This window comes from Astatotilapia calliptera, chromosome 11, assembly GCF_900246225.1.
Source record: "Astatotilapia calliptera chromosome 11, fAstCal1.2, whole genome shotgun sequence".
NCBI classification, from domain to species: Eukaryota; Metazoa; Chordata; class Actinopteri; order Cichliformes; family Cichlidae; genus Astatotilapia; species Astatotilapia calliptera.
In genome coordinates, this window is record NC_039312.1 from 8,696,136 (window position 1) to 8,719,502 (window position 23,367).

A 23,367-nucleotide genomic window follows, 5' to 3' on the forward strand; every position below is an offset into this window, starting at 1 on the left:
GTCGCTCATGCCTGCACAAATGGAGGAAGTCAAACGCTTGTTTCCCTGCTTCTAACATTCCCATATTTTCAGTGGCTGCGGCTCACCATGGTAAATATCTTTATTCCCCACTGAAATGACCTGTTCAGTCGGACACTAAAGCTGCCACACTATCGTATAACTGCTGCCGTTCCCAAACAGGAGCTCAGTGCGATGCATTTTCCAGTTGATGTTTGTTCTAAGCGTGTGATTGTTTCGTGAGATCCTTCCTGGTTTTTAAAGAATACAAACCCTCTGCTTTCATGAGCTCTTTCCCCTTTCGGCCTCTTCAGCGCAGCTTGAGGCTGCTGGGCTGGCAGCGTGTCGTTGTTCCATAAGCGTCTCACATATAGATTGCAGGACTTTGCATTAGAAATGGGACTCCTGGGACTCTTCCCAGGATTCAGGTTCAGCTTAGCTAAAGTTATTCCCTGGAGTCTGCGTGTCTAAATGTTTGTGCGCTGTTGTGTTGTTGTTTTTTTTAACTAGCATTTTCTCTATTACGAACCACTCAAGTGGTGAATACAACTCATTTATAGTAATGGAATATTTATCACACATTCAGCAGTTTTTACACGACAGATGTCGTCTTTCACAGCGTTGGGCCGGCGTAGCAGGTATTTTCTTTTTTTAAAGGCTGTAATCTGTAAGCCTTGCATTTTGTCTGCCTTGCTTTTACTAGCCCCATGTTGACAATTGGTCTGCAGCCCGATCTCTGATATACCCAAAGGCCATGTGAGCTGGCCATAAACTTGCTGTGTTATAGATGTGCATCGATTGGTCAACAGATCTTGATTGGCCTGTATCCTGTAAAACACAGCTCAAATGTGAATGCTTTTATTAAGCGCATTAGTAATAAATGTACAAAACTGAAAATGAGCCATGCTGTTGACTTTATTATTATTATTATTATGAGTTTTTTCTCCTTGTATACGTGGTTATGTTTGCAGGTGGACTGGGCCTGGCCACCATTGCGGTGACTCTAGGCTTTCATAGCTTGTCTTCAACGTTTAGGCTGCCCAATTTTATATTGCATTTACCATCATATTCCACAACGCGTGTTTATGAGATCTGCTTTCTTGTAGTTATGTTTTATTGATTAATCCACACGTCCCTTCTCTGCTGCTGGTCTTGTTGTCTATTTGTTTTTTTAATTTCTCATTTAGTTTTGCTTTTGCTTGCCTCTGTCTAGCCAATTAAAAACAACATAGCACTGCTGAAGAATTTCTATCTCTGAGTGTTTGAAAGAAAGGGAGAGGTCCCAAGGAACTATAGCAGCCCCTGACCTTTACATTTCTCTCTTTCATTTCCTTTTGAGTTTCTTCCTGCCTGTCTTTTTAGTTTTTGATGAAGTTGTGCTAATAGATGTGCCCTTTTTCCTTCCTTTTACTCAAAGCCAGTTTCAGATACGCTCGTGACTGATCCCACAACCCCTCGCCATTTAGCACAAACACACTTCAGTGTACCTCGCCTCTAACCGAGTGTCAGCTTGTACAGGCCGTGGCTGCTTTGAAGATAAGTGAGTGTAGCTGATAGATGGATGGTTTTGTTGGACGGCAAGTAACAGTGAACTTAACAGTGAAGTTAATTCTGGTACATTAACACTGATGAGAAATTTCAAAATAACAGCACAGAGTAATGTCCATGTTTGCGTATTGACCAGATTAAAGACAAATCATGCAGTTTGCCATTCCGCTGGGTTGGATTTGCTCTGATTATATCCAAAACACTGATTCATTTGGAAAGCAGTCGTCATTATCCTATATTACAATAATAATACCAGAGATTGATAAAGAGAGCCTGTGTAATCTAAAGTTGGTGTAAATGCAGTTAAAGACATCAGGCTTATCATTCAGGCGCAGTAACAGAGTATTGCTGCACTGTATGGAGTGTCTGAGCTGGAATAGATCGCTCATGGACACTCGTCGGTCTTTAAAAGGTCAACCTTACATTTGGCAGTTAACTTCGGGTGGGCTCTGTGGGACTTTGCTCTCAGGTTTCCCCGCGTTTGATCTCCTCTAGCTTCACCCCTGTGCTGTCTTTTCTCTCTCCTTCTTATAAAGATGTTCTTTTCACAGTTTCGCTGAATCCTTCTTTGCTTTTCCTCCCTCTTCGCTCTCTCTCTCAGCAACATCTCCTACAGGATCCTGTTCCACTACATTAATGGCTTTCATTTATTTTAGTTTGTCTGCAGTCAGATCCCTTAGGCCCAGAGTTAGCTGCTGTTTTATTTATATTGTTTGTGTTTTGACAGTTGTTTTGGGTAAACTTTGCAGATGTACTTATTCACTCAGGGAAGGCTACATTCTTCATCAGAGTAACAGCCTGTGCTGTCAGTCAGCACAGATCCATATCCTGCTGCTGCTTGGATGAAACACGTGGGGAAATAAATATGGAACGATGAATAAAACATATATTGAAGCAGCTCAAACGTATGTAAGGTAAAGTTTTAGGCTTCGATATCCATCCTGGAATTGAAATTAGGACAGTGACCATCCGTGAGACTGAATTATTCTGTGTGTAGAAGTTTGTGGAAGTGACACATAAATGAAGTGGAAGATTAGATACATTTGGCCTCACATTCGCACACACACCGGTTCACATCTTAATTACTGAGGCTTGATGGGTACTTAACCTTGCCCCTTGCTGCTTATGCTAATGCAGAGAGGTCAGGAGTGTGCCGAGTGGCTGGCTCGCTGTCAAATCAGCCAGAAACAACTGTCGGAGTGGAGATGAGAGGATGAGGGAGACAGGGGCAAGGACAAGCCAGATATAGGAAAGGGAAGAAGGGACACACCTGACATGTTGGTAAGTTTATGTTTTGGACTTTGCTTCCCCCGAAATGCATCGAATTCAAATCACGCTAAACCGCCAATGTGTACATCTCACATACACAAAACTCCTCACCACTCTTACCAGTATGACCTCATCCTTTAAGCAACATGCTTGTAAAGGAGCATATGGCTGGCTCTGTGTGTGTGTGTGTGTGTGTGTGTGTGTGTGTGTGTGTGTGTGTGTGTGTGTAATGAGCTCATCCTCTCCCCCACTATGTAGGGCTGAGGATGTTGAGCAGCAGGGAGAGTCATTGAGAGGACACAGTTACACCAGCGTTATACTCACCATGTTTGCAAGTATGCCAGGGGTCTGTTTGTGTCTGTCCTTCAAAATCGGAGGGTGTGCGCAAACTGGACACCAGCACTTAGGGCTGTGCGATATGACTAAAATCTCATATCCCGATATAACACATTTATCATCCCGGCAATGATATATATCTCAAAATTTTTACATTTCCTGTAAATTCTGTGAATCTCGGGCAACTTGACTTGCGTGAAGTGTTTTCAGCTGGACGTCGTGTAACTGGAGTCGAGTGTTAAATAAGTTGAAACAGCCGCAACTTTCTTGGTGAGTATTTATTACACGGTGTGCTGCGGGGAAAAGCCTGTTCTAAGGTTTATGTTTTAGCACCTGACGGCTCTTTTTAGCTTCTCGTCTGTAAACACTCTACATGCTATTTCATGTGATTCAGATTTTGAAAAATCTCAATAGGGTCTTCAGCTTAATTGTGAAAGGTTTATGTGGAAAATAAACAAGCGGACGGTGGAGACACGCAATGCTTTTACCGCCGTTGTTGCTAATGACAACATGTAAAAACAGTCGCTTGTCCGTCCGTAGTGTGGTTATATTAAATATAAGAGAAGGATAGAAGTATAAGAAATCCTACAGTTACCATCAAACAGTGAAAAAATATTGCTGTAAACAGTTTATTTTGCGACACCACGAAACAAACAATAGCATAAAATGAAACGAAATATGTTTTTATATCGTCATCCGATATATATCGTTATATCGAAGAGCCCTACCAGCACTCTGTGCTGGTTTCCAGTTTGTTGCGACTCCATGTACTTATCCGTGCAACCTCTACACTACGGCAGCACCAACAACTGTAGGCAGGCTAGAAAGAAAGAAGTATAATACAAAACCACAAACTATAGTGGATGTGTTTATGTATAGATGGTTTTTCCTCCACATCGAAAGGAGCCAGCTGAGGTGGTTCGGACATCTGACAAGGATGCCTCCTGGGCGCCTCCTGGGTGAGGTGTTCCGGGCATGTCCCACCGGGAGGAGGCCCCGGGGCAGACCCAGGACACGCTGCAGAGATTATATCTCTCGGCTAGAGGATAAGCTGGAGGAGGTGGCTGGGGAGAGGGAGGTCTTGGCTTCTTTGCTTAGGCTGCTGCCCCCGTGACCCGGCCCCGGATAAAGCAGAAGAAGATGGATGGATGGAAGGTTTTTCCGTCAGCATCAGCTCCTTGTGCACCTCTAGACCACTTCTAGTGGGATGCTACAGTTCTTTGCACTTGCACATGTGTGACTGTGATGATACCATGGAAATCAAAGTTGTGTAGAGAAGATGTGGCAAACTCATCTTAATATATCTGGTCTGATGTGACCAGATATATTCAAATATATGGTATTATGTTCTTTCCTTGGGGTCATATTGCCCATGCTACGTTTTCTTGAAACATCCTAAGGTTAAAATAAAATTAAAATTAAAGTGCTGCCATTTGGCAAGACTGAATGAGATCGAGTGGGCCTTGCAGATGCACAATGTGCTCATAGGAAGGAGCAAACCAACAATGGCAGACACACTGGAACTGTTGCAGAACCACACAAGGAGAAGAAAGTTTGAATCGGTCTTTGATTTTTAAGTCTGAGTCACAGAACTTTGTGATAATTTCTGCCTAATGCACAGACTCCTGGCTTTCATTCTTGCTCTGACTAAGAAACCTCACTAGATTGGCGTCTAGGTTTTAGTGCCTCTGATAATTGTTCTGGTTTGATCTAGACAATGGAAATACACATTAAATGTTTCTGTGGGAGGTGGTGGCTATCTTGTTGACCATAGCAGTGTGTAGGATAGTGGTCTTCTGTTCAGGTCAACACAAAACTTCATATAAGCCCAAAGTGTTCATTGTTCTTGACAATGACAATAAATAAATACTACTAAAAAAAAAAAAAAATCTTCTTTTTTTGGGTTGTATGGAAGCCCCAAACGCAATTTCATTGTTCTTGACAATGACAATAAATAAATACTACTAAAGTGACGCTACATATGCTATGTTAAAAAGCATTTCGTAAAAAGGATAAAGATCGATACCTTTTGTTTCGATCTTAGTCCCACAGGTGGGAAACCAATTTTCCACCTGTGGGACTAATAAAGGTCATCTCATCTTATCTTTGCCATTTTTCTTGTTAACATAACCATTTTCAAATGAGTAAGAATTAAGGAGACTTCAGCATATTACCTCCGTTTATATGATGTCACTACATCTCAGCGGCTGCTGTAATCCACTAAGGAAGGGCCTCTCTTTCACTTCAGGTTTTGTTGTGACAAAGTTGAAGAGGCCTTTATATAGGTCATGCACTGCGGTCCATCCAGTGCCTTAAGTTATTTTAATGTCATATTCATAGCAGAGACATCTCCCAAGTCAACCTGATCAAGTCACTTGGACATTTAGTCTGGTTTAATTTGACTGATTCACTGTGTCTACTGAGCTGTTAAAAACCTGTATGTACAGCACAGCACTCTGTACCATGCATACATATCACAGAGGTCATACATGTATGCATAGAATATTGTGCACTGATGGCATTGCCAGCCAGGACCATGTGTATGCATTGTATCGTTGAAGCATGTGGGTGTTCAGTGTGTGTGTGTGTGTGTGTGTCTGTGCGTGTGGTCCTGAGGCAATGGAGAGTGGTGACAAAGAGTTGACAGAGGGCCGTAGAGATTTAGGGCGAGGTGCCAAAGAAGTCAAAGAGAAACGTGTGTGTAGACACACACACACACACACACACACACACACACACACACACACACACACACACACACACACACCTCGTCGTCTGATCTTGGGGGACATCTGCTCTAGTCCGGGTCACTGGCAACGAGCGCTTGGTTGGGCTCAAAAGTATCACCACGGCAACCGCATCGCATAATCCCATTCCGTCCCATCCCACCCAGGAACTGCGTGCGGCGTGATTGGCCCGTTCCCCCTGGGGCACTGAGGCGGCGACTCAGGCGCTGTCTGCTTACTCGCTGTGTCAGCTATGGCTCCGAGTCTGTGTGCAGAGAGCGAGCAGAGCATTAAAGGAACGTTTGGCGCATTTTGGCAGGAGACGGTGTGAATTATGCAGACGCACCCCTACTGTGAGTGTGTCTGTATGTGCGGCGTTGCCAGTGTGGGAAGAACAAGCTACTCTAAACAGATACCGACTCTTTTGTCCGGGCTTTTCTGACTCACTTAACCTAGTCATGAAAGTTTGTCTGCCCACCATTTTTTTTTTTCTGGTGTCAGAAAACTCTCTTTCTTTACCTTTTCCTAGAATTTATATACAAGCATTATATAACACTAAATATACTGGACTCAAATTCCCTTGTATGTGCACTGTGTACCTGTTTTTCCAGTTAAACAGATTCTGGTTCTGAAACTACACCGCCTAATGCCAGCAGCTTCTTATAATCAAATAATGACAAAAGTCCTTAATCTTTGCTTTCATCTCTTTTTTCTCCTCCATCTCTTCTCTCATACAAACTTTAGCTTTTATCAGTCCCCTCATTTCTCATACACGAGACAGATTAAACTGGCTTTGAATTGCGATGTCTACCTTCACAGATCTTTCTCCCATCACACCATGCTCTCCCACCCCCACCCTCCCCACCTTCATCACTTTCTTTGTTTTCCTGAAGAATCAAACAGTCTAAATTAAAACACAGCTGACAGTTCTGCATCCAGTTTCATTGCTGCTCCTTGCTGCCTACTCCTATGATTCCTACCTCACTTACAAGCATCCCCCCTGCCCCCCCTTCCGTCCCTCCCTCTCTACCTCCCTCTTTCACTCCAGCTGTCAGGAGGCTTCATTATTAAAGATTCATTGCAGAGTCTGGGCAGCTCTTCCAAAAGCTTTTGTCAGACAGACCGAATGCCTTAAATCTCACTGTCACTAACTGGATGTGACATAAAGACTTGCATAAATCCACATGCACACTCACAAATACACACACACACAATTTCCTTCTGGTTTGTTTCACGAATTCACTACCTCGCTGCTTTTTAATTCAGATTGTCTTATCAGTGTGGATTTCTAAAGCCTTGTTAAGTGTTTTACCAGTTATTAATCAATATTGTAAATATTTGACATGCAACATGAAATGTTTGACATTGCTTTGTTTTGTCAATATTGGATTTTCTGCATTACCAATTTAAGTAGTATAAAAAACACATATATGTTCACATAATGTACCTTAGTTAATGTGAAAAGGAAAAATGGTGCCTTTGTTTACTAGTTTGTTTCCACCTCAGGTGTAATGCATGCTTTGCTATATGTGCTTCATACTAGGGTTGGGCGATTGGACGAATATATCGACTATCATCGATAGTTTTTACAAGGGCGATTTATTTATTTATTTGCCCATGAGCAAGTTTGCTAATAATGATGGAGCTAATTGCAGCAGTCAACAGAAAAAAAATTAATAGCACTGTTTTAACAGCACTCTGTTACATCTGCGTCCTCAGAGTGCGCTCAAATGCTTGTTGATGGAGCTGCAGAAGCTGGTGATAGTCTAGCATACTCAGCCGGATGGTGGACACATGCATGCTCATGCAAGTTAGTCGTGTTTTTCTGTACTTTGCTCGCATTCTACGTCTGCACAGGCGGCACACCACTTTGGTTACATCCATAGGTTTACCTGTTTCATCCGGTTTAAAGCCAAAGAAATCCCAAATTGGCGACTTTATTTTTTTTTTTTTAGTGCTGTCAGCATTTACACGCAGTCATCACGACTAACACGATTAACAATGAACCCATCTGTAGCGCAGATTGAGTCAAAATCCCTGAAATGGAAGTTTGCCCAAATTTTGTTCATTCTGCGCTCCAGATGGGTCGAGAGTGTTAAAAATTTTAATCGTGATGACCGCGTTTAAGCTGCGTTAACGCTGCATTAACAATCGCCCATTGGCGATTGTTGGACTGATGATTGGAAAATTTTTACATATTCCCTTCAAGTTCAGATCATGTAATGATGAAAAACCCAAGAGCTACATCTCAGAAGCTACAGGCTGCAGTTAGCATGATAAATGTGAAAGTTCAGTACAGTTACGAGGATAAAGCCAGTTCTTTCTAAAAAGAACGCGGCAGCATTGCTAAGGTTTATGCAGTTTCATTTGAAGAAACCACACGATTTCTGGAACGATGTAGTTTAGACATATGACAGTGGAGATATTTGTCCATGTTTGTAAAAAAACAAGCACAGCGTATCAGCCAACCTCATGCTAACTGTTCAGCACGGTCATGAAGGGATAAGGATTTGGGCTTGTTTTGCAGCCACAGGGCCAGGACACTTTGCAGTCATGGCGTCGACTGTGAACTCTTCTGTTTAGCCTCCAATTATTCAAATTGGAGGCTAAAGCTTGGCTGAAATTCAGTCTTACGTCAGGACAATGATCGCAAGCACAGCAGCAAATCTACAGCAAAACGTGTGAACATGGAAAGAATAAAGGTGCTGCAGTGGCCAATCAAAGACTAGACCTGTATGTTTTTGGGCTCAGCCATTTAGCGACTGAAATAATGATGTTCTCAGCTTCATATACTGAGCATTTTCTCACCTAATAACTTGTAGCAGAGTCAATTTGCATGACAGGGCAAATTGCAAGTACAATAAACTCACAACATTAGTTTTTTTTAATTAATTTTTAAGTTTCACGTAGATTTATTTCATAGATGTGCACAATTTACTTTTAATTAAATCCACACTTTAAATAGATTTTTTTCCTGTAATTTATTTATAAAGTTTGACTTTAAGATTTGGGTATCAGAAGAATTTGGAGGTTTGTTTCATATGCTAGAACATACAGACAGGTTTTTATCACTGCATGCAGTTGATTTTGCTTGTTTGCACTGTTGTCAAGCCGTTATCCATTAATGACTTAGGAGCACAGTAGCCTTACGTGCAAAGATGAATGCAATTAGCTGGGAACATCTTACTCCAGCAATGATTTCAAAAGCTGTTTTCATCAGCTACAGATCAAAATGCCTCTGGACCTTCAATCAGTCAGAGCAAAGAAATGTGCCATGTAGGGCTGAGGTGACAATGTAAAAAGCCTACAGTGTGGTCATTATATCAAACACGCCTCATTTTAAATAAACAGTGGTGATTGGCTTGGCAAAGGCTTGTGGAAATCTGTTTTAATGGGTCGGGGGCCAGATGCATTCTGCCAAATGAAGCATAAGCTTGGATTCATCCATTTCCCAAGCTATCGGAAAGTATTTACTCCCACTGAAAATTGCATTAGAATATGTCAGGCTAAGAAATTTTCTAGTGGAGATCAAAAATTACATGCACACAGATGGTCGGAGGGGAAGACTTTAGCACATATGATATGAAGGAGTCATTTTAATTTTAACCGTTGAGGTTCTAAAATAAGATGTTCATCTTCAAAAGGATCCAGAGGATATATTAACTGTATATTTTTGATCATAGTTTTTTTTCCTGGGTTAAATCAGAAAGTGAAACAGAAAAACAGTAGTGTTTGTCATATATTACAGTTAACCTGCTATTCTATGCTTATTTCTCTTTTTGCTTTTGCACAGAAAAGCCCAGGAACAGCAGAAAAAGGTGGTAGTAGCAGGATGCGTTCCCCAGGCCCAGCCGAGGATGGACTACCTCAAAGGTCTCAGCATCATTGGGGTACGTGCACTTTCTGTGAACATCTGTGTATTTTGACTTGGCTGTATTAAAGGTGCGTCTCTTTATCTTCCTTTGTGTCCGATGACGAGTACAGACGGACACGCTTTTCGAGACTGATCGGGATGTCATTCACGGGGCAGCTAACCTTGCTCTGTCTTGGGCTCATTCTCTTCAGGCAGAACATTTCCCAGTCACAAATGTTCTGCATGAGAAGGAAGATCGGGTACATTAACTCCTGTACTATGGGGAGGTGTTATGGGTGAACAGAGACGGAGCTAGGAAAGGACACGTCAGTGATTCCTCAGCATAGACTGCTTCCTTTAAAGGTGGCATGGGGGCAGTCTAGCCTCTAGTTACTTTTGCTACTAGTATTAATATATTTTAGAGAGTACAAGCGGCAAACAGACAAATATGACAATAAATACATTTTAACTTGTTACTTGTTTAAACTGAGCTATTCTGCTTTGGTTACCAGCCACTGGTGAGTGATTGGAGTGCATAACAAAGAGATACAGAGCAGATGAATTATTCTGTTTCACCTTTGCTGTCACAGAAAGGAACTAATGGATATGTCAAGCCTGTTGTTGGTTAATAGCTAAATGAGTGTTCCTCATTGAATAATTGATTCAGTTCGTTGTTTGTTTGCTTTTCAGCACACTGCCACAGTGCAGCCTGGACAAAATCATCCTAACACTTCTATGCCTAACACATATACACAGTGGCCACTTCATTAGTTACACCTGTTCAGCTTCTTGTTAATGCAGACAACTAATTACCCGGTAACATGGCAACTATTGAGCGCATTGAGGCATGTAGACGTCAAGACACAGTGCTGAAGTTTAACCTGAAAGGTGCTTCACGTGACCTTGAATGTGACCTGGTTGAGAGTGCCAGTCGAGATAGTCTGAATATTTCAGAAACGTCTTATTTACTGTGATTTTCCCACACAACCATCTCTAGGGGTTTACAGAGAATAATCCAAAAGCAGGAGAAAAAGAATGAGTGGCAGCTGGTAGGAAGGCAACGGTGAATCAAAAAACCCAAGGTATGCAGAAGAACGTCTCTGAATGCATAACATGTCTAACCTTGAAGCAGATGGGCAGTGCCATGAGAGCTCCTGTCAGCTAAGAAAAGAAAAGTGATGCTACGATTTGCACACGCTTACCAAACTTCATATGTTAGTGTCAGAAGTTGGAGTAAAGAACATGTAAACATGGATCAGTGCATTGTAGTAACAGTTCAGGCTCCATACAATTTACTTCAGTACTGACTGAGTATCATTTAAATAGCACAACCTACCTGAGTATTGTTGCTGACCATAACCCTTTATGAACAAAGGGTACCGCTGTTCTGTTAGCTGCTTCCAGTAGGATAACACACCATGTCACAAAGCTTAATTCATATCAGATTGATTTCTTGAAGATGTCTGCACGCCACAGTCACCAGATCTCAATCCAGAAGAGCACCTTTGCGATGTGGTGGAATATGAGATTTGCATCATAGATGTGCAGCTGACAAGTCTGCAGCATTTGTGTGATGTTATCATGTTTCCAGCACCTTGCTGAATTGGCGCCATTAAAAAAAGTTTTAAAGACTAAAAGTCTCTAATCTGGCAGGGTATTTTTAAAAATGTAATTCAACCAGGATATGCCTTCTAAATCTCCGTACAAAGCTGTGCTCTTATTTCTATAATTGGATATTTTGTTTTTTTTATGGAAAATAAAACAAGCTGCTGAAAATGGGAACAAATCAAACAGTATTGTGTTGATTACTCCCACTACCTTAAAATGAATGGATTGAAGACAGCTCAAGTGCTAAGTTAGATACTTTAACAATAAATAATGTTATTCAGTTTGAGTTAAAAATGCCACAATGTAACTTAATACGATTCAGATATAGTGACACGCATGTATAATATGATTCTATTCAGATAAACAGGCTTGTGTTTATAATAGGCTTCAGGGTGAAGCACAAACAGCGTATAACTGCCAGAGCTTCAGTGACAAGCATTTTTAACTTAAAGACACACGCATGCATGAACAGGCACACTGTGTAACAAACCCAGACATAAATATATGAGAATGCAGAGTCCCTCTGTATTCCCACAGTGGAACATGTAATGATAGTGGCAGTTGGTGGGTTATGCAAATTGGATGCAAATACAAGTTCAGAATTTGTGTATAGTGATTGCACCAACGGCCAGATAAGGAGTGTAGTTAAAAATAAATAGGCGGGCCTTCCTGTTGGATTCATTTTATGTGACCTGTGTGCGTATTGCCAGCTTTTCTGAGTGGTGTTTTATTGCTGTTGTGCTGTTTTGTTTGAGGTTGCTGTTTAATGACTGCAAATGTATTGTGTGAGCTTCATAGACAGTCACGCAAGACTGCAGTGTTTCGCTTTTCTTAACTAGACTTGTCGCATCCTGTAACTGCCATGCATCGCACACCTATGCACACCTACGCACACCTATGCACACCTACGCACACCTACGCAGCGCTGGTTAACTAATCAGAGGATCGGAATGGGCATGCAAAGCTGTGAGCAGGAAATGTCACACCTCAGTATTTATGGTCCTGTTTTTTAAAAATATACAATTTTAATTACTTTATCGAAGGTTAATCCAAATACTATGGATGTCGCATTAGTGCTTGTCATTAAGTTATGGTAATAGAACGACAAACCTTAAAATAAAGCTTAAGCACAGGCAGAAATGTATGTCGTCCAGTAGACCTGTGACTGCCTTTTACATGCAACAAATGTGCTGAATATATCAGTATTTATCCTTTTCTTTCTATGGGTACAATGGAGGATTTAAAAACAGCCAAAGTTGAAAAGTGCGATCTAAATTAATAGCTGAAATGCACACCTGAGTTTTACTCTATGTAGGGACGCCTGCTGCTGCTCTGAATGGGCCCAGATTGCTTGACCATTACACTGAAAAAGGTTTTACTCAGGCATGTGGCATGCAAGTAACTGCTTCCTGCAAAGCACAGTGTGAATCTGAGTGTGTGTGTTTGAAAGGAGGCTTATTTTAAGTGATGGGCCTGAAGGCATTGAGAGCCAGTGCCAAGGGCCAGTGTAGAGTGAAAGTGAAGAGAATTCGAGGTGTGAGGGATGCTGGGAAGAGCGAAAGGAAAATAACAGCAGAAAAATGACCAGTTTTTTTCCCCCCTGTCACTACTTTAGTATTCTGTTTCTTTCTTTCTTTCACTCGTTCTGCTTCCTTTCCTCTTCATGTAATATCGGTTGGTAGATGAGTAAAGTTTGAACTCCTCGTTTAATATTCTGGCTCTTTTAGTATCCAGATTACCCTACTTAAAGTCTGCCTGTTATTAAACTGTGGCCTGTGGGGGCCTTGTTTATTCTCTTTATTAGTGCGGTGGTTCATTATAGTAGCCATTAGCAGAACTGCAGGATTTGTTTTCTATGTGAGACAATGAGGAGAAAAACACAGCTATGGACTTGGGTAATGCTTTATTGTTACCTATGTGGTCGGATCTATCACAGAACGTGTTTGTCAGTACATGCACAATAAACACTCAGTGGCATTTAGGAAATCCATATTCCTTAATCCTGCCTGGTGATTGTAGCTTTTTGCGCTTGTTTGTCTCTGCTCTTATTGCATATGGCCTTTGTGTATATTTGCATATCCACCTTGCTTAAATGTGGATCAGAGTATCAGTGTGTCTGTGGGTCGTCAATATCAGGGTTCTGTTTGACTGTGAAGACTTGGGTTTTCAGGATCAATAAAGTTTTCTCTTGTTTCTTTGTGTTACAGGTCCAGCAGATTGATCGAGTGGTGGAAGTAGTGGACGAGGCTGTTAAAGGTATTTTACCACAGAAAGGCACACACACACGCATTCTTGTTTTATGGTCTTTGCGTGGTCTTTAACGTAATGCTAACCACCGCAATTAAACTCAAAACGAAGGTCCTCTAACACAAATCCATATCCCGACTACAACACAAAACAAATTTGCACTTATGCATGGAAGGAATAAGATCCAAGGATGTATTATTTTATCCAACCATCCATCCATCCATTCGCTTCCGCTCATCCTTTGGCAGGGTCACGGGGGGCACTGGAGCCTATCCCAGCTGTCTTAGGGCGAGAGGCGGGGTACACCCTGGACAGGTCGCCAGTCTGTCATAGGGCTAACACATATACACACACAACCGTTCGCACTCACATTCACTCCCGCATTCATACCTATGGGCAATTTAGACTTTCCAACTAACCTATCCCCACTAAGTGCATGTCTTGGGACTGTGGGAGGAAGCTGGAGGACCCGGGGAGAACCCACGCAAACACGGGGAGAATATGCAAACTCCACACAGAAAGGCCTAATGGTGGAATTGAACTCAGGACCTTCTTGCTCATTCTAACCACCACGTGTATTATTTTAGTCTCTCCACTTTTACTACCTTACTACAGTCTACTTGACCAGTAAGAATCAGAGTGTATCACACTGCATCAGAAGAGCACATAATCAAATGCTGATGACTTAATATTATACTAACACTGTTAAAAAAATCAAAAATTATTAGCTATAATAGTATTAAGGTTGTTAAAAAATGTAGTATTTTCCAAAGTGAATGGAAAGAGCATGCTTTTTATGTTGTCATGGTAAACTAAAAACAACAAAAAACAACAACATTTGACTAAATAATTGTTTTAAATGTGTATTTTAAAGCAAAAGTCTTCAGCTTTTGTTGAAACCGATCTAACTGTCTGAGCTGCTTCTTAAATGATCCTCTCTGTCTGAGCAGCTCACTGACAGACACACATGGCAGTTATAGGTCATCCGTTTAAACTGTTAGCGAACCACCACACTTAGCTGTTTAATGACGGTCAGAGAGAGTTTACAGTGTGAGTGAGTCTAGTCAAGCTGTCATACACCCCCAGCTGTTCTCTAATAAAGAACAGATTGAGTTTACACTGTGCGTGTGTGTGTGTGAGAGTGTGTGTGTGTGTGTGTGTGTGTGTGTGTGTGTGTGTGTGTGTGTGTGTGTGTCTGAGTGACTACTTTGCACTGCAGGGTTCACTCTAATGAAGGACAGCTGAACTAAGGCTTAATTTTACAATGTGTCATCAAGCCTAAACTGTGAGCCTACACACAAGCTCACAGTCACACATCTACTCTGTGACTTTTATTCCCCTTTTCTTCTCTGTGATTTGCTCATTCTGTCTTTTTTTCTCCCCATTTCTTTCTCCCACCCTTCCTACATCTTTTGATCTCTTCCCTTCCTCTCTTTCGCCTCTCACCCCCCGTTTCTTTCCCTCCCCTTTTCCTCCCACCATCAGCCCCTCCATAGAAACTAATTTCCCCAGTATCATTACTGTTCTTTATGACCTCGTATAAACTGAGAGCTGTTATTTCGTCTCAGAGGCCTTGGCATAAACCTTAAAGCTGGGGGATTTGCCTATCGTAATGGCTACTAAAATACTTACTTCAATGAACTGCTAATAGATACAGGTCTTTGCTGTGCCAAAATTGCTTGCAGGTCCTGTTTTCCACATGACAAGAGTACTCATATGCTTTTGGGGACTCGCTTCTTAGCGTGTGTGACTTTTTCATTTAGTTCCAGGCTTTAAATGAATTAAACATCCTTGATGTCATGAGGATACATCATAGTTGTAAAGCTGCTTTTTTATCATAGTGCATCTGTGCAATAAAGACTTCAAGTTACTACCTGTAGTATATGATAGCACGTGTTTTTATCCCGTCGTGTTATCTCAGCTTGACTCCCTGGCTTAGTCGGTGCATGCTCACTTATACAGTGTTATTTATTTGTTGGTGGTGGTGTTACTGTGGTTACGAGCTTGATTATCCAGATCAATTTGTTTTAGTTGTGCCACAAGTTAATTTCTTGTTAACAACAACCCGTGCTTTGACTCCGTCTTGTATTCCGAGCCCACTGGCAGTTCCATTTACGGAAAAACAAAAAAAGACACATTAATGACACCCGTGGATACACATTTTTACAAGGGCAGCTTTTATGATTCTCGGCAATGCTCAACAGACAAATACACACCACAAGAACAAATGAGTAAAAGAGTAAAATATTTTTAATCGAGAAGAATGTATGGAAAAACCCACAAAAAGATACTAATAATCTGATCTTGGGACTTTTTTATTATTAAGACTCCTAATATTCATATTCTTTCACTGAGAAATGCCCTTGGATAGTACTTTTTCACCTGATATTCATTTATCGTTAAGGAAACAGTTTATAGTTGGTGTGTGAATGCCACACAAAGACAGGGAGTAGGAAAAGCATAGTTAGGATAATTTATGTGTGCAGCTACAAATCAGAGAATATAACCTTGTGAGCCTTATTTCACCAGTATTAATAACCTGTTTATCAATGCAGAGGGAAAAAACTGAGCAGAAGTGTGGTTGAACAGATGCAGACAGATGATAGTAAGTGAAGTAAGAAGAAAGAAAAACTAGGACTTTTACTTATGTTTTAAGTCATCTGAAGATGTTCTGAGTATCGTATCCGCTCTGAGAGAGCCCCTCTAAATGTGACCAAAAAATCTTCCTTGTAAAGCATCAAAACCTGGATGACGTTTAAGGGAAGCACTCTTCGGAATTGTTGGCGTTGTAGCGCTCATGCATTTGATGCGTGTGTGAGAAAATTTCCCATCAAAACTGGTTGGTGTGAGATTTGGTCAGGACATAAACAGCTTTTTCAAAGACGGTCTTACATATTTAATAAAGAGTTAGGTTGAAAGGATAAATGGAAAAACAGGAAACCCTCCCGTCCTTCTCATCTGCCACCTCTGTCCCCTCTTTTCAATACATTCCCATCAGCTCTCCCCCATTCCTGCCTGCTACTTTACAATCAACCTAGAAAGCTCAACAAGACCCTCTGCTTATAAGACATCAGACACAGGTCAACAGGTCATCCTTTTAGCGTTCTACCTCTCCCTCCAAACCATCCATCTGGCTATCCTACACATCTTTCATCATCATCCAAGCATCTACAAATCTTAGCTTCACATCCATCTATCATTCCCTTTCCTTCCTTCTCTTTTCTGGTGTGTTTTAGTGGGACGTTATGAGTGGATAGGACATTTCTAGCAGTTTAGATTTAAAGGAAAGAAAAGAACAGATTGAGGAAAGTTGAGAAGGAAAAAGAGGAGGGCAGTCAGTCACAAGAAAATGTGGTATTAGTAGACGGGAGTGTGTGTGTGTCTATGACTATGCAGGGTTGCCCATCACAGCAGTTGGCCTCTGTAAACTCTGTAATTGAGATGACAAATAGTGAAGCGTTCTTTGGTTTTCTTCAGCAAGTCATATTAGCTATTTTATCTCTTGCTTCCCATTCATGGTCCCCTAGGCCCTGAAATTGAATTTGGCTTTGGGTACGTTCCTGGAGTGACTCCATGCTGGCAGTGAGATTATTTCTAGAGTCTTCTGCGGTAGTCACAGTGACAGGGGTCCTGTGCAGTATTAGAGAGCAAAGGAGTATGTGGGGAATGACAATTTCCAGTTTTATTAGAATGGACAAGCTCATTATTTGGGGGAAAAAAACATCTGGAAATCCAGCACCATACTGGTAATTGCTTTTTCCTGACAAGTCTGTGTTTGCAATTATGTTTAGTAAGTATATTTTCCCACCGCGCAGAAATAAATGTTCAATATGAAAGTAGAAAAAGAGGGAATTCTAAAAACAGATTTTACCACAAACCTGCACCGAAATTACTCTTGTGACTTTTTGTATCCATTAACATTTCACATATTCCAAATGTTTCAGGGCATTATTAGCACATGCATGAGTTTTCAATCCTTGTTTCATGACTGAGGGTGGATGCACAGATCCAGGGGAGGAAAAAAAAATGTGGGGCCAAATGTGGTCCAAATCCCAGCTGTTTTCCACAAGGGACATTTTTGTATTTCCTTGCTTGTACTGGGATATTAAGACCAGTCATGCATCAGCGATTGGCTCTTTGTCCTCCTCTGGGGCAGATTGTCATTTTTATCTACCAATTGATAACCATGCTTCCTGCTCTGAACCCACCCTCCCAAGAGACCCTTGTATTGCGGATGAAAACAGGAAGACAATTCCATCCCTCAGCGCCTCCATCTCACACACAGCTAGCTAGCAGCCTATTAAACAGTTAGAGAAGAGAGAGTACTGCGTCCCATTTCCACACACCAAAGGCTAGATGTCACTAGCTGTTAGGCTCAGCTGTGGATTTTCATTTGCCTTGGTTGACACTATGATAGCCAAATATAAATAATTTCTGTTAGTTCTCACTGTGAGTAAAGTAGAGGAATCCCCTTTTTCATTTCTAATATTATCAGTTTTTGGTTTTTTCAATTTTTTTATGTGACTTTATTCTTGGTCAGTCTATTAGTTTACCTCCTTTTTTCTTTTGAATGTTGACAAACAGTGTGGCTTTCTGCGTCTTTGTTCCCTCCTTTTTTACTTTTCCTGCCTTTGTAATTAATTGTATTCAGCTGGGCCTTATTACCCTCTTCCTACTGTGTTTCCATTGTGTTTGTTAACCCCTAGTCTGTGTGAGGTTGTTAGCCATAGGATGGGTTCTTTTTGGTTGTACTTTTTGTTGGATACCAACTTTTATAGTGTGCATGGGCACACGCTGAGGACCCCTCCCAACCCCAAAACAGTGTTAATGAGAGCCAGAGGCCCCAAAGTCCATTTCTGAGAAGGAAAAACCCTGTTTGCATGTGCTTCGATCTGCTATTATGTCTTTGCTCATTGTCCTGTTCGTACTAAATTTATCCACAGTAGATGAGAGCGATTTATTTGAGGTCGATTTTGCACAATGGGAAGTTTGATTTCTGTTTGGCATTTTGCTTGTGGGTGAAATGCAAATATAATCTCATTGTTTGCATTGTAAGTTTGATGAGAGACATACTCACGAGAGAGCAAGTGCTCTGACAACCAATACGGGCAAAATGTTTCTTACGTCTGTTATATTGTATTTATTTTTCTCTTTAGCAGTGCAATTCAGATTTGGCATTTAAAATACAGCAACAAAAATACTTCAGTGTGCCTTTTTAAACATGTTTGCATCCATCTGCACATGGACAGTAGTGTGATAGTCAGTCAGCGTTTTAGTAGGATCATTTGATTATGTGAGACGATTTGTTTTTGTTGTTTTTCAGGCCACTCGGTTCGTCTGTTGGGTCAGAAGAAAGATGGAGGCCGAAGACTTGGAGGAGCTCGACTGGACCTCCCCAAGATCAGGAAGAACCCTCTCATTGAAATCATCTCCATTAACACCGGGTAGGACACGGAGACACTAACAGAAAACACAGCCTAAAGTGTTTATGTTACAACTGAATACAGTTTTATTGCCTTCCCAGTTTGCTGCATGTGCATGTCGGTGTGCTCTCTCTTTGTGGTTGCTCAGCTACTTGAGCAGCGCATCTCTATGCCTAATTAATAAGGGTATTTTAAATCACTTCACAAGGTGTGCATGCGTGTATGAAATCTGAGTATGTTCATGAACATATATTGGTATTTATCAAGTGGAAATGTAATAGGAGTAAAGTAAAGTAAAATTTTATTTATATAGCACCTTTCAAGATAAAATCACAAAGTGCTTTACAGAGGCAGAAAACGGACATTAAAATCTAAAACAAAACAAAATCAACCAAAAGCGCGTTTAAACAGACAGGTTTTTAACTGCTTTTTAAAAGACATGACTGAGTCTACAGATCTCAAACTCAAAGGGAGTGAGTTCCAGAGTCTGGGAGCCACTGATACAAACGCTCTGTCACCTTTTGTTTTTAACCTTGTATGCGGGACAACCAGCAACCCCTGGTCACAAGATCTCAGGGACCTGCTGGGGTGATAAGAAAGAAGAAGATCACTTAAGTTGGAGCTACACTGTGCAGGGCCCTATAAGTCATGATTATGATCTTAAATTGGACCCTGAACTTGACAGGGAGCCAATGCAGCTGAATCAGCAGGGGAGTGGCGTGCCTAACATGCCTCTCAGTTTTTTCTCAGTGTACTATTACAAAAGCATAATTTTAAAAAACGCATTTTCTCCATCATCGCTGTGATGATCTGCAGGATCTTGCCTTTTAAGTCACTCCTAGTTAATTTAAAAATAGTTTTTCTACATTATATCTAAATTTTGTCAATTTATATACATTTGATAATTAAGTCTTAAATACACAGACTCTGAGACCTACATCCTCTTGCACAGCTGGACTTTATGGGTGAATTTTATGTTGTTTACAGATATGTGTCCTCTAACTCATGCACTATATTCTCAGTAGACTAGTTAAAAAGGGTTATGACAGACTAATTCCTAGTGATGGACCTCCACTGAGGATAATCCATCAATCATCCGAATGCATGTCTTCCGGGTCTATATATTAATGGCTTGACTCCCAGACCAAGTACTCTTGTACCAAAGCAATAATCCTCTTTATGAGTATAGCATTCTAGGCTTAAATGCACAGTATTTGTTCTTGTACAGATGTGTTCAGGCCCTCCTGCTTTTTAGCTAGCTGTCGAGTAAACAAGCTTAAGCTGTTCCTAAGCACCATTAAGAAGTTGTAGACTTCACATAATCAGCAGTGCATCGTCTCTTTCTTTGAACCTCTTGTGTTTACATTTATTACAGTCAGTGAGGGGGTTGAAGATTTTACTTGAATTACTAGTTTTCTCCTTGAATCTGTTGGACTACTTGCAGCAGCATTCTTATGCTTATTTTCGCACTTAACGTGATAAGATCATGCTTATCATGCTGCTGCTTAAAACTGTATTTGTTTTGTCAGCAAAGGTCTCCCTGTATAGTGTCTGCAGTCATTGAAGTCATTATATGTAACATCAGTTTTGGTGTATAACCACTAGCATTGCTGTTGGTGGTAGTAAAATATATAGCCTGTTGTATTCCCTCACTTGCGTGCTTGTACTTCTAGAGCGAAGAGAGTATCATCCTTTACCTCAAAGATGTGTTCAAAGTGATGTTATTATTACACAACATACATGATGATAATGGATGCATACTCCAAGGTTAACTGAGAAGTTGTGGGAGTCTTTCCTGAAGAGCGGGTTGTGTTTCAGATGTTCATAATCTGCAGAGCTCAGTTCCAGAGTAAAGCTTCTTAGACCACATTTGAGCTGATCCAAGTAGAAAATCTGTACATTTAACTGGTTCGGCCACTGTTTTTCATCTAAATTGACACTTCTGATCGGTGTCAAATTTAGCATGTCCAAATGGCAGGATTTCAATTAAATAAATCGTCTTTTGCAACATCTGCCATCAAGTGTGCACATCAGAGACAGCACTTTTCTGTAATGTTCTAAGTGTTGCTTAAAATTGGTCACCATAGTGCAGCTGGTTTATTCCTGGTTGGTCTGAAAGACACAATATTTGAAGCTGCACGGTTTATTTTTCTTCTTTTTTCAGCACTTTCCTTGCTCTTATATTTTAACATATGTATATAATTTTCAGTAAATAAACCTTAGGCTCTGTCACTTCTTTAGTCACTTCAGAACTTCAGCCTCTTTTTTAAATATCTGTAACTCTTGCTTTGTGTACCTTTGCACTAACGCTTTTGACTGTTTCTGCTGTGTTTGCTTAAGCGGGTCTTTAAACCTGGAGATACAGTGGTGTAAAAAAGTGTTTGCCCCCTTCCCGATTTCCTGTTTTGTTTTTTTTTGTCACACTTAAATGTTTCAGATCATCAAAGAAAATTAAATTTTAGACAAAGATAACAGAAGTAAACACAAAATTCAGTTTGTAAAGGAAGGTATTTAATAATAAGGGAGAATAAATTCAAACCTACATGGCCCTGTGTGAAGAAGTGATCGTTGGAATATGAACAAATGTGTGTGAAGGTTAGATAGAAAGCACTTGCATAGGAAAAGCATAGAAAAAAGCCATGTATGAATTGGTGAATGAGACAAGTTATATAAAGTGCTTTGAGTGCCCAGAGTAGAAAAGCGTAATGCAAGAACTGGTCCATTTACCATTTAAATAGGATCTGCCTGACAAAGTTGAGTAGACCTAAAGATCCTCAAAAGTCAGACATCATGCCGTGATCCAAAGAAATTCAGGAACAAATGAGAAACAAAGTAATTGAGATCTTTCAGTGTGGAAAAGGTTATAAAGCAATTTCTAAAGCTTTGGGACTCGAGCGAACCACAGTGAGAGTCATTATCCACAAATGGCAACAACATGGAACAGTGGTGAAGTTTCCCAGGTATGACCAGCTGATCAGAACTGCTGAAGCACAACAGTTCTGATCAGCAAGACAGTGATCCAAAACCCACCAGCAAGTCCGCCTCTGAACGGCTTAAGAAAATCAAAATCAAGACTTTGCAGTGGCCTAGTCAAAGTCCTGACCTGAATCTGATTGACATATGGTATGAGGTATGACTTTAAAAAGGCAGTTCATGCTTTACAACCCTGTAATGTGGCTGATTTACAACAATTCTGCAAAGATAAGTGTGCAAATATTCCTCCACAGCACCATAAAAGACTCACTGGCAGTTATTGCAAAAGCTTGATTGCCGTTGCTGCTGCTAAGGTTGGCCCAGCCTTTTATTAGGTTTAGGGGGCAGTTGCTTTTTCACAAACTTTCCCCCCCTTAATAATAAACACCTTCATTTAGAAACTGCATCTTGTATTTACTTCTGTTATCTTCGTCTAATATTTAAATTTTTTTGATGATCTGAAACATTTACTGTAAGCGTGACAAACACATGAAAAAATAGAAAGGGGGGCAAAGACTTTTCACACCACTGTATATGAATTGTGTTTGTGGCTTTGTGTTGCAGTATGGGTGTGCAGATGTCAGTCTCTTGGAGCCTCCTGCCAGCAGGAGGTCTGTGTCTGATCCAGATGATCTCGCTGTTGTTTTTCAAAGGGTTGGGCTGGCAACAAATAAATCCTCTTGTTTTTAACCAAAACGGCTTCAGTAGAATAGTGGATTATTCAAATATTTGATCGGGTGAATCGACCAAATCTCTTCCAGATAACACTTATGTTACTGAAAATCCAAGCTTAATATGCGCTTTTGTATGAGCTGGTCAGCCACTGCTGTCAGTAATTTGACATGGTCCTCTTAAGGTTAGTGTGTGTGTGTGTGTGTGTGTGTGTGTGTGTGTGCGTGCGTGCTTGTGTGTGTGTGCGTGCGTGCTTGTGTGTGTGCTTGTGTGTGTTTGGGGGTGTAATGGAAAGAAGACAAAATGTGTCCTTTATGTTTTCTAGTTTTGGATGATCAGTCGTAATTATTCCTCTGAGGTCTTGGTGACATCACTGGTGACATTTGTCAGCTGTTAAAACAGAGAAATCCTTGTGTGGGACACAGGCGCTCACATTCACTTTTTTTAAAAATAACCGAAGAGAACACTCAAAACCATTTATGTGTGTGTGTCTTCATTCGTGTAGCTTTTAATGTCTCGAGTTTGTTGCCAATTTGCCTTTTTATATGAACTCGTGGGATGCATTGATTTGAGGGCGCTCTCTTCTATTCTTGCCAAATGTCAAGTAGGTGTCATGCTTCAGGGTGGAGGGCTTCCACAGATCTTTGAAAAGTTGCAAATCTCGTATAAATTTAGGGTTTAAAAACTGAACGTGTCTTAAACCCGGTTGATATCT

General features: G+C 40.8%; 1 protein-coding gene across 1 annotated transcript in view; it reads left to right on the forward strand.

The window, feature by feature from the left end:
* The window catches only part of cdkal1 (CDK5 regulatory subunit associated protein 1-like 1), a 255,607-nt gene that overhangs the window by 66,424 nt on the left and 165,816 nt on the right, over positions 1-23,367 (forward strand). The window contains exons 5-7 of the mRNA XM_026183920.1: positions 9,670-9,766; positions 13,545-13,593; positions 18,908-19,028. Coding sequence (XP_026039705.1) covers positions 9,670-9,766; positions 13,545-13,593; positions 18,908-19,028 — 267 coding nt within the window. The remainder of the gene's footprint in view (positions 1-9,669; positions 9,767-13,544; positions 13,594-18,907; positions 19,029-23,367) is intronic.